Genomic DNA, 12,164 nt, shown 5'->3' with positions numbered 1-12,164 from the left:
ATATTCCCCCCTCTCACATCCCCCCATTCTTTCACATTCCCCCCCACTCTCTCACATCAACCCCCCATTCTCTCACACTCCCTCCCCCCCCCCACACACACACCCCACTCTCTCACATCCCCCCCTCACTCTCTCACATCCCCCCCACTCCCCTCCCTCCCTCTCTCACATTCCCCTTTTCTCGCTCCCCCGCTCTATTTCTCCCCTTCTCCCTCTCACCGTTTTACACAATGATTTAAGAATACTAATACTTCCATTTCACTGATGAAACCTGTCGCTGTCATTCTTTGTTATATTCCTTGTAGTCACCATAAAGCATCAAACTACCCGCAAAAGATGGAAGTTTAACCCCAGAAAAAATATGGCCAGTGTAACTGTTCCCCGATGTCCGCATCATCTTGGCCTCTAGTTCTGTTACAAGGACAAAAGTGAACGAAGGACAGTGGCATGTTTACTAAGTTAGATGGAGCAGATTGGCCAAAATGGTCAAGTTCAAGTATTTTGCACCTAGTGATAAGACTGTTTGCCAGCCATCAACATTGGTAGCTCTCAGAGTCAGCAATATTCAGTTTTATATTTTGCAAACAACATTTTAAAAGCGCTCCTCGACAACCCTCAAAATATGCACCAATATGTGAAACTGAATTCAATTAAACACTTAGAATTATCCCAAGGGTGCTGCTCCAAAACCCAAACTAACGTGTCTTCCTCCGATGAAAAGGGGGTGTGACCTCTAACTCTGCAGGGAGGCAGTAATTATGGAGCCATCATTAGCCAAACAGATGAGGTTGAACTGTCCATTAGAGGCCATAATTACTGCCGTCTGATTATGTTGCCAATCACTGCTGTAGTGTGTCCTGTATTATCTCACCAGGGGAGGCCAGCAAAAGACTTCAGCCTCTGAGGGCACTTCAGAGCATCAGGGAAGTCCAGTTTTAATTCCACCCCCCTCTCTAATCTGAGTGCTCTGCAGATTAAAGGAAGACACTTAAAACCGCAGCAGCAGCAGGTCACCCAAACCCCAGATCATTACGGCCTGAGCAGGGAGGAGGACATATGGGACCTATTTGATTTCATTTGTCATAAAGCATCACAGCAGGATTACAGAGGGGGAAAGGCTGCCGGTCTCTCCACTGCTGAGGCATTAGAAAATTACACAAGGGGATCTCTGCTTAATTCACATCCTCTGCTACTACCCTCCCCCCCCCCCGCTAAGCAAAGGGGTTAGAAGAAGAAATAAAACCCCATCAGTTATTTTGTATACTAAGAACGCTGCATTAACAAGAGAAATTGCTAGAACCGTCACTCTAATAATTGCAATAATGATAATTACAATCTAACTTTGGCTGTTTGAGGCTCCGAAACACTGCACGTGTTGCCATGCATCTCGTCTTTAATTCACTAGCTCTTATCTATTCCTCCTTCTGCAGAACACCTGTTATCACATCACTGGGTCTGAATGGCTCAACACATTGGAACTGATGGTGAAGCTGATAGTGGGTCATTTTGCCTACCTAGTCTGCTCAGTAGAACTCCACAGGAGTAGGAGGAGAACATACAAAGATACCCTCGAGAGTGCACTCATAATCACAGCTCATCCACTGCCAGTGCAATAAAGCAATATCCCAAGGTCATACGCCTGGGTGCTACGAGATAAAGCCAATATGAAGGTCATACTTTGCCATGCTTTTGGGTGGAGGGGGGCCATTTTATTGTAGTGGTGTTAAAGGTATAATCTGATTACTAAATGTTTTATCTATATATATATAGAAAGATTTCTCAAATCGTTGTATGTGTGTTTGTCTGTCCGTCCTGTGTCTCCCTGTGTCTAGGGGCAATCACATTGGACCTTTGGCCCGTCACTCCGCCTCAGGCCAATGAGATGGCTCCCTTGGCCCGCCCGCCCCCGCACACCTCTCATTGGCCGGTGTGGTCTAACAGTGACACACACATACACACACACACCTCCCACCCAGGTAAGTAACAAAACCGTCGCCTCCCCTCCCATCGCACACCCCTGCCACCGCCTCAAACCCCTGTGCCTCCCGCTGCCTCAAACCCCTGTGTCTCCCCTCCCAGCGCACACCTCTGCCGCCGGGGCCTGCAACCCATGCGCCTCCCCTCCCAGCGCAAAACCCCTGCGCCTCCCCTCCCAGCGCAAAACCCCTGCGCCTCCCCTCCCAGCGCAAAACCCCTGTGCCTCCCCTCCCAGCGCAAAACCCCTGTGCCTCCCCCTGCCTCCAACACCTGCGCCTCGCCCTCCCTTCCCGCATTGCCTCCAAGCTCACACCCCGGCTGCTAGAGTCAGTGGGGGAGCGGCCGCACAGGAGCGAGCGCCCGGGACAAAGTGGGGGAGCGGACAGCCGGCCGGGGGAGCGGCCACAACATGCTGCCTCCCACCTCAGATCCGCGTGGGAGCGGGCGGACGGGTGAGGGAGCGGGCGGACGGGTGAGGGAGCGGGCGGACGGGTGAGGGAGCGGCCGACGTATGCACGCGCCCCCGTCTGCAGACGTCCACAAAAGACGGAAGGTTTCGGGGGGTGGGTGGGCGGAAGACAGTGGGGGAAGGGGGAGCAAGCGGCCACATGATACATTAATTGTCACTTCCCCCCCCCCCTCACTTCCCCCCCTCACTTACTGAACACCCACCCGCCGCCTCACACACGCTCACACCCTAGCAGGACACATGCCTCACATTTTTACATCACTTATGTCACCAAAATATACATTGTACTGTGGTGTGTTTACAATAAACCATTTTTATACAACATCGTATTACATTTTCTTCCATCTTTCTTTTCAATATTATTATCCAACCTTTCCAACAAATACTCAACCTATTGTTCCACGATTTATAAATAATACTACCTATTACGCATTTACATCCCGGGCAACGTCGGGTGTATCGATACTGATGGTAAATACTTTTACTATTCTCAGATCTCTCTGGCAGGAAAAAGGTTAATGTGCCTCCTTTTTTTCATTTTTATCTGTAATCCTTGTTCCGTTCTTAAATCCCTTCCCCCTCCCATCTGTGTGCCTATGTCTCTGCCTCTATCACTCTCTCTTTCTCTGCCTCCTTCTCTCCCTGCCTCCTTCTCTCCCTGCCTCCTTCTCTCCCTGCCTCTCTCTCACTCACTCCCTCACTCTTTGTATTGTGTGTATTGTATGTCTTTATTTATATAGCGCCATAAATGTACATAGCGCTTCACAATAGTAATACATATCATATAAATAACAAATAATATAAATAACAGGTCATGGGAATAAGTGCTTCAGACATAAAAGTAACATTAAGGAAGAGGAGTCTTTTGCTGCCTCTCTGCCTCCCTCTCTCACGCTTTCACTTTCTCCCTCACTTTCTCCCCCCCTCACTTTCTCCCTCACTTTCTCTCCCCCCCTCCCTCACTTTCTCTCCCCCCTCCCTCACTTTCGCTCCCCCCTCCCTCACTTTCTCTCCCCCCCCCTCACTTTCTCTCCCCCCCTCCCTCACTTTCTCTCACCCCCTCCCTCACTTTCTCCCCCCTCCCTCCTCCCCCCTTTCTCCCTCCCTCCTCCCCCCTTTCTCCCTCCCCCTTTCTCCCTCCCCCCCTTTCTCCCTCCCCCCCTTTCTCCCTCCCCCTTTCTCCCTCCCCCCTTCTCCCTCCCCCCTTCTCCCTCCCCCCCTTCTCCCTCCCCCCCTTCCCTCCCCCCCTTCTCCCTCCCCCCCTTCTCCCTCCCCCCTCCCCTTCCCTCCCTCCCTCCCTCCCTCGCTTTCTCCCTCCCTCACTTTCTCCCTCCCTCACTTTCTCCCCCCCTCCCTCACTTTCGCAGTCTCTCTCTGTCTGTCCTGCTCCCCAGTTACAGTACAACTGCTGATCAATTAGAATGCCACAAGTGTTACAATCTGTGATTGTTATTAACATATCACATCTTAATATGCGTAAGAAACAATTAGCAGCAAATAGAACCTCTTAGTGGAGAATCCGTACTTTATAGCTCAGGTGTAAACTCTAAAGGACTAAGATATTGCAACATGGCACTCCAAAGTCACATTTTATTCATTACAAAGGGATTTTTAAAATTGAAGAGAGCAATCGCCATAAAAAGTTGAATAAGGCTCTATTCAATCTTTAAAATCACTTTCTAATTAATAAAATGCGACTACTGAGGGCAATATTGGAATATCTGTGTTCTTTGCTGACAATGTTTATATATTATTATAATGATAATTATAATAATTATTTCTGTGTACTCCCCTGGTTGTGGGTTCAGAGTCACAATAATTGAGACTTGCATGTGACCCTTTTGGGGGAGGGGGCGGTTTTGAATTCTAAAGAAATAGCTGTTACCTAACTCAGCTCAGAATCACTTCTGATGGGAATGTGGTTTCTATCTTGCCACGTAGCACGTTACCATTGGGCAATATAACACACACGAGTATTAGGGACATCTTTCAGGTAGCATATTAGCCTGCTCATGACTGCCTTGCTACATACCTAGTATACCTCTGGAACCATCCAAGCTGTTTCAATGTTTTAATCTCCTCCAAAAGATGTTTGCAATACTAATAAGGCAGTATCCCTTCCCAACAAGCCTGGGAGATGGCTAGTAATTTGTGGGCACCAGATTTCGCAAATGAAAGAGCGTTGAAGAAAAACAAAAAGACATTCTCCAGAACAGATGGTAGAAAGGACTGAGAGCTCAAGATACCAGCCATGTATTACAGACAGCAAAGGGACTTTTCTTTCCACCCCCCCCCCCAAATTCTTTTGGGGTGCAAAACCTGTGCATGAAATTTCCAAACGTACTGTAAAAACACCCCAACAACTCAAAAAGCAAATGGATTTATATGAGAGATCTGATGTTGTTTGCTGTTCTAGAAGCTTCATAAATAACCCAAATGTTTCCATTTACCTATTGCCTCCCCTGCTGTAATTAGCTCAGATTGACCCCAGCTGTTCACTCCTAATATTTAGAAATGCCACCATCCCGCTGGTTATAAACATATTTATATAAAAGAGCATAGGAGAGAAAAAAAAAAAAGAAAAAAAAGATGCTGATAATTAAATCTGGTCAGCGAGAAATGAAGGAGATGAAATGCATCAATTAGATTTCTGGCTGGCGTGACCAAAATCAGATTTCCCAGTAGATGCACAACTCATCTTATATCTCCTCTTCTCATTTCCACCTCTTCAGCTCAAGTTCATTAGTAGACATAATTTGCCTGGGCATTTTCTCCCGGGTTTCTAACCTTTGAGTGCATTGAGCATCGTTGAGCTGGCTGTCCAGCTGTAATCATCACTGTGCTAAGTAGCAGACAACTGTCATTAAAACTGATCCTTAATCTGAAGCACAGGACGACAGCTCCCTCGGCTCCTTGGCAAGCAGTGCTGACATAACCAGGGTCCCAGATAAATTAACAGAGGTCCACTATTGGTTAAGAAATAGCACCGCATTTATCACAACAAAAAAATCAATGCGATGTTTTATTGACATATGTCCATTTAATGCTGAGTCTTGCCTTTGTATTGCAGTAGATAAGCTATAAGGCATACAGATGTAGCAAGACTTACTGTAGGTCTTCAGTGCCATGGCTGTGCATGGTCACGCAACCACAGAGGTTGCGGCACAGAAGGATTAGAGCTACGGGGGGTCCCATTCAAAAGCATGTACCCCCCCGAAGTGCAATCATGGCTGACACTGTCCTTCAGTGCTATGGAGCTTGTCTTGTTCATCCACAGCGCCGGGGACAATATCTTACTACATCTGTAGCTCCTGGGAGAGGACACGTCAACACTTTCAGTGCCAACGCCTACTCACACCCATACAGTACACAACTAAAACCATACACTCAAGTTACGCTATGTATCCATGTATCCATGTATCAAGGAGGCAAATAAGTGTGATTTATTTTCTGCTCTAAGAAACGATGGCCCAGCACACAGAATGTTAAACGTGCCAATGTAATGTGACTACCGCTGAATACCATCCTAATGCCACATACAGGCATAGTCCAGAGCACAGGGTACACACGCAGAGCACGATGGGTGTACATTAGCCGGATACATTTGAGGTTATATATCAAGCTCTTCTGGCTGCAAAACTGGGGTTAAAACAATGCACTAGATTTATTAAGAAAAAGCATTCCCACTGAACCCAGTAGAAATGTATGTTTGTTAAACCCAGTGCAATGTTTTTGAACCAGTTCTGGTTTTACAGCTGGGAGACTCTGATAATTTACCCATTATGGGTATGTATCAGACAAAGAAAAGGTTGAAAGAGCTGTCTGTGAGTAGGTTTACGGGCTCTGCACTTCATTAACCTATGCAGTGCTGAAAAGCTAAGTAATACGGCAGGCTTAAGCTTATAGGGGTCCATGCAGTGTCAGATTTCCCATTAGGCCGGGGCCTAGGGCGGAAAATTTGGGGGACGGCAATCCCATATACTTTTGCCGCGCTCTCGGGCCTATTGGACCCAATGGGAATGTACTTGCCTGTGTCAGGCGCCTCCTTGCTGCCGCTCTTCTGCTCCTTTGAATTCCAGCGTCAAATGACGCCGCGGACATCACGAACGTGGCGTCACACAGCGTCTCGTCGCCATGGCAATGACAAATGACGCAATAACGATGCGTTTCCATGGCAACGTGCCACGTCATGTTCTTGACGTCCGCGGCGTCATTTGACGCTGGGATGCCAAAGGAGCAGGAGGGCGGCAGAAAGAAGGCGGCCGACACCGGCAAGTGCCAAGGGGCGGCGGGTTTTGAAATCTGCCGCTGGGTCCATGTTAAAATAGATCAGAAGCAAAAAGAGACACATCGTGTGCTCCGATGCATGCCATTACCCAGAATGCCTGGCTGCAGTGGAATCATTCTATGCTAAGAGATAACGGGAAAGGCAGGTGTGTGGCCCTGTCTGACACACGTGAATGTGCTCCCATGCGGTACTTTTATTTGCTGTCCCTTGTGTATCACAAACGTCCAGTTCAAAGACTAGTGCAAAACTCGGGCAATATATAACACCTGTTTGAAAGAACAATATTCAGATGAAGTCAAGAGGATATTTAATATCTGGTGCTATATTGTGCCCTGGTTGTGCAGATGGAAGACTTTGATACATAACACCCAATTTGTGGCCTGTGTGGTGTCTACTTATCAACGTCTCCTAGTGGCAAAGAAGACTGTACTAAAGATACTAAAGATAAACATTCCCAGTGAAGCCAATAGGATTTTCTTCGGTGATAAATCTTGTGCAATATTTTTGCACCCATTTTGCAGCGGGGAGACTTTGATAAGCAGCCTCCTATATCTTTAGATGTAGAATACAACATTTGGGCTGAAACCGTGGACTTCCCGTCTGTCAGCCATGTGATCACTAGCGCATTGATCACATGACTGCGATGTGCCGCTGACACCCGAAACGGAAGAAGAGGCCCTTCCACCTCATCCATTCCACTCGTTATCTCCGTTCACTGAGAACAGAGGTGACGATCCCTACTAGAAACAAACAAATGCTCAGTGACATTGGGACATGATAAGGACTCCAAGGGGTCGCTTAAACCTTTGGCTGCCAGAAGAGTCGAAGCACCAGAGTGCCACAACCCATCCGGCACATCGCGATCACGGTACCATTCCTCGGAGGTCATTGATGATGGGGATGGAAGAGGAGTGATCATCCACTTCCATTCCCCATGCAAACTCCCTACAAAACAAGCTGAAAAAGCCTATGACGTACCCAACATATCATGGGACCCATGATGGGCTAGACCCCAATGCCGCGGTGGTGGTTATGTCATTGGGCACTCAAAGAAAGAATAAATAAAAGCACGACTGCCCTTTCCTATAAAAGGAATGTCATCTCTGCAGCTTTCAAACCAATTGTGCTTTCGAACGCTGGGAAAATGATACGGTTTGTTTACCTACCTCTGTCCATTCCTTGTTGCCAATTCCCTGCACATACAGAACAACCACTGAAAAGAAAAGGCGATATTTCAGGAGAAGGAACAAGTAAACACACCGTCATAATACCCTGTTCCATAGCTCGATAATCTCTCTCTGTGCAGAAAACCCCCGAGACTGTTCCCAAAATACGGATTCTGGACGTCCTGTTTCCTTAATCCCTGGCTTCATTTCTCTATGTTTATCTTTATTCTTACATGAGATATGGAGCTAGGCATTAATACGCCGCCGGAAGGATTGTCCTCACTGGAAACAAGGTTAGCTCGTCTCAATGCCAGTCTGGTAGTGAGCAAGTTAACCACTTCTTTGCCGGCGACACATTGCTTTTGATTTATTCTTTAAACGTAACCTCTCTAAACAAAAGCCATGAATAGTTAACAAAAAAAGTAACCACTTTTAGATGGATATTTATTACCGTTATATATAGATATATATTAAAACTATATAAAAATCAATCCAGAGACAATGACCTGTTGTACACTATGAATTATTGTTGAGATGTATAGGGAATGTATATGTGATAGAGCCCCAATTGGCACTATTGCAGTTGAATTAATCCCTCGTGAGTTTGGATTTTGAACTCCTTTGCTCTTGGAGTCATTTGCAGTACATTTCAACACGTGACCTACTTGTACACCGTGGTTTATTAATTAAACCGAGATAGTGCCAATCAGGGCACCATGGCATGGAAACCCCCACTGAAGTCAATGGGGGAGTTTTTGTGCAATAGTGCCCCCATCGGCACTATCGCAGTTCAATGAATAACCCCCATATCATCTGCAGAATCCCCCCCCCCCCCCCACATTACTCAGGGAATCTAGCTGTAAGCTCTAATAAAAGATGGATATACAGTACCTGGGTCAGACTTGGAAAATGTGTCCATATCCAGCAGACTCCTGTAGAGCCACGAAAAGGGGAACGTGAAAGAGGGATAAGAGAAGAGAATGAGTACAAGTTCAATCAACTTTTCTATTATTCAGAAAAGTATCAATATGTGCAATACCATGTAACCCTAGAACTGTGTGTGTGTGTGTGTGTGTGTGTGTGTGTGTGTGTGTGTGTGTGTGTGTGTGTGTGTGTGGCCAACAATCCTGCCACTAAAGTGTTAATTTCCCAGAGTTTGTGTATCGTCCCAGCCAGGGCCGCCAACATGGATGGGGGGAGACTTCTGTGCTAGGCCCAGGGAATGCTGGTGGCGGGTCTGGCCCCTACCCAATAGGAGTTTAGTTAGGGTAAGGGTTTAGGTTAGTCTATAAATAGTAGTCTCCCTTGTAAATAATTAGTAACAACCAGGGGGAGAACCAGGGTCAGACTTGACCAGTAGGATAGCCAGGTTTGTAGGGCCAAAGTACTAGTGGCGCAGCGGGTAGACAGGACAAGACTTATGAGTAACCTGTAAGAAGGGTCATGAAGGGATAAGGCCCCTGCCCTGCCTCGACTAGCTAAAGTTATCACCGCTACTCCAGCCTTCTAGTTGCCTTCTAGTTGGAACAGTTGAACTATTTTGTTGTTATTCTTGAACAAAGAATTACTTATTTTATAAAAGCCCATCACCTTGTTTTCACTCCTTCTGCAAGCTGCTTTGATACCATGTATCAGTCGGTTTGTAACCCGGTATTTGCTCCTACCTTGTTGCTCCAGTGCCCAGTAACCCCATGGCCAGTGAACATACCAGTGATCCGTTCCATCTATAACAACATCAGAGACTACCCCATTTCCTACCAGCTTAGTAATAACTGCACCTCAGTGTTCTGTCCAATCTGCCCTGTACCAGCTGAACTCCTCTGACCAATAGGTTACATATATTTAATGTAACGATATATATGTGCGTGTGTCTGTATTTAAAAAAATAAATAAACCTTTCATTTTTTTTCTATGTGATGCAGAGTGCATTGTACATTTAGTGATATTATGCTCTGCTTATTTGTTTGCTCCAGTTTTGCAGCCAGAAGACTTGAATGAATGACCCACATAATGTGTTATAAATAAATGGTAAAGAAGGGGTTAAATAGATCCTGACTTCCGCTCCACGGATAGCATGTGATTGATGGATACTCTAGCAGCTCACTAACAGAACGCAAACCTGATGGTTCATTATTGATCACTTTATAAGGATGGAGAATTCGCCGTGTCCTCCCAGGCAAATCACGCATACAATTTAATTAGAAAACACAAGATAAGGTATTAAATCTCATCTTACAGACAGATACAGATTATCCAAAAGGCAAATTAGCTTTCCCAACATCAGGTCTACGCACGGTAAAAGGGTTGTTTTAAAATAGTACATCTTCTATTAAACTTCTTGCAAGAAGGTTGCACTAGATGTAAAAAACTGGTCCAATAAGTTCTGACAACAAACATTAATCGTTATCCAGGGAGGTTACAAAGGTGGTTCCTCCTAAATTGGAAGCAGGGGGTCTCAAGAGCTGAAATGCTTTTATTCCAGCTCCCTAGACCCCCTGCTTCCCAATTTACTTATCTACGAAAGTGCCCCCGGTAGCATCCCATGCTGGGTAAACAATATGGAGGGTTAAATGTTCCACGGCAAGGGAACCAATAGGAAGCAGCAACATCATCCATCGCAGTTTCCTATTGGCCTGCATGCCACGGGATATTTAAGAACCAGGAAGTACTGGCAGCACCAATAGAGGTAACATGAGAAGCAGGGGATTCCCAGAGCTGAAATGACTGGGGTTCAGCTCCGGAGACCCCTGCTTTATACCTAATAGAGAGAAAAAGTTGATTGAAATACTGTTTTATCACCCTCTCAGCCCTGGTACGGTTTTTGACCCGATGACCCAGACTCACTAAACTCTGGTAAATCAGGGCAAATAAAGTGACATTACCTAAATAAGGAACGGCGTTATTTTTCCCCGAGTTTAACAGCGTACGCACAAAACAAATTCTATGCATAAAACGCCATCCATACAAGAGCTCATTAGCATAGTGTTAATGTTATCTTACTGAATGTCAGGATAATGCTACGTTATCTCCACATAACGCGACAGTATTTAAGTCCCGACGTTATACTCAGCTTCGCACTGAAATAGGACAGGGAAATAACGCAGGGAAATAACACTACGTTATTTAAGTCACAAAGCTGTCGCCAACGAAATTGCAACCCATGGTGCGCAGCGGCAGGAGAAGCGGTCAGTAATGAATCAATGCGTGCGAGGAGGGAGCGGAGCTAACATGACCGTTGGCTACAACTGTACCTAAACCTGGCCTTACCCCCCATCCAGACACAGGAAACTGGTTTGTGTTCCCTATTTGAGTGTCTGGGTGGGCGTAAGCACAAGCACAAAAAGGGGAACCAGCACTCAAATATAAAATAACAAATAGAACTCAGATGTTGGCTGAATTTCTTGTGGATTTATCTGAAGGGGGTCAAGATGACAGGTGCATGAGGCTTTTGCCCCCCACTTACAACACAACTCGTTTCGCAACCATCTGTCCCTTCCTCTGGATTACTGTTCCAGGAGCCCTAGCACCTTTACAGGAGCAATCACAGCAGGGGGTCTCCGGAGCTAAACCCTGTTAATTTCAGCTCTGGGAACCCGCTACTTCCGGAGATACCTACCTCCGAATTAGCTGCCGCAGCGCAACAAGCAGGGCTTTCAAGTTTAAAGCTCCCGCGTCACAAGGGCCAATAGCAAGCTGCACCGATGATGTCACAGATTTCTATTGGCCAGCGAGGCCAGAGATCTCTGAACTGCCGACATATTGTGAGCCCTCTGAGCCGAGGAGAACGGCTATCGGCAGTAACTTCGCAGGTAAGTATCTCCAGAAGCAGGGGGGATCCGGAGCTGAAATTAATGGGCAAAACAGGTAGGGTAGACAGCACTCAATCAATGCATACAAAAAGATCATGCACAGGGTGCCAGCAGCCACGCTTTGGAGCAGAGGGAGAGACAAGAGACTGTGAACCTAACGGTTTGGACATTCATCCTTATTGCATTTTCCTCCTGCCATTTCTGGACTCTAGTTTTTGAGCTTGTACTCTGTTTTTGACGTATTAGAGTTTTGATTGCTGGGTGCTGCTCTGGTGGTTGGGGAGACAGGGTCCAGGGAAGTACCTTGTGGTCCTTTCAGACACAAGGGAACGGACCTGAGGAAGGGGTCTTTCCCCGAAACATTGCCCCCCTGGTTACCCTCCCCCTATCACTTTTGTTACCCCCCCCACTGTCCTTGTTTATTGTCTTTCACACTCCCTATCCCTGTGTTCCTT

At 46.5% G+C, this 12,164-nt stretch overlaps 1 protein-coding gene across 1 annotated transcript in view; it reads right to left on the bottom strand.

The window, feature by feature from the left end:
- CPNE9 (copine family member 9) overlaps positions 1-12,164 on the bottom strand; it is a 156,079-nt gene that overhangs the window by 121,287 nt on the left and 22,628 nt on the right. The window contains 2 exon segments of the mRNA XM_075574372.1: positions 7,901-7,947; positions 8,792-8,832. Coding sequence (XP_075430487.1) covers positions 7,901-7,947; positions 8,792-8,832 — 88 coding nt within the window.

Source organism: Ascaphus truei, chromosome 17 (assembly GCF_040206685.1).
Source record: "Ascaphus truei isolate aAscTru1 chromosome 17, aAscTru1.hap1, whole genome shotgun sequence".
Taxonomy (NCBI): domain Eukaryota; kingdom Metazoa; phylum Chordata; class Amphibia; order Anura; family Ascaphidae; genus Ascaphus; species Ascaphus truei.
This window is presented reverse-complemented; position numbering and strand designations above follow the sequence as displayed.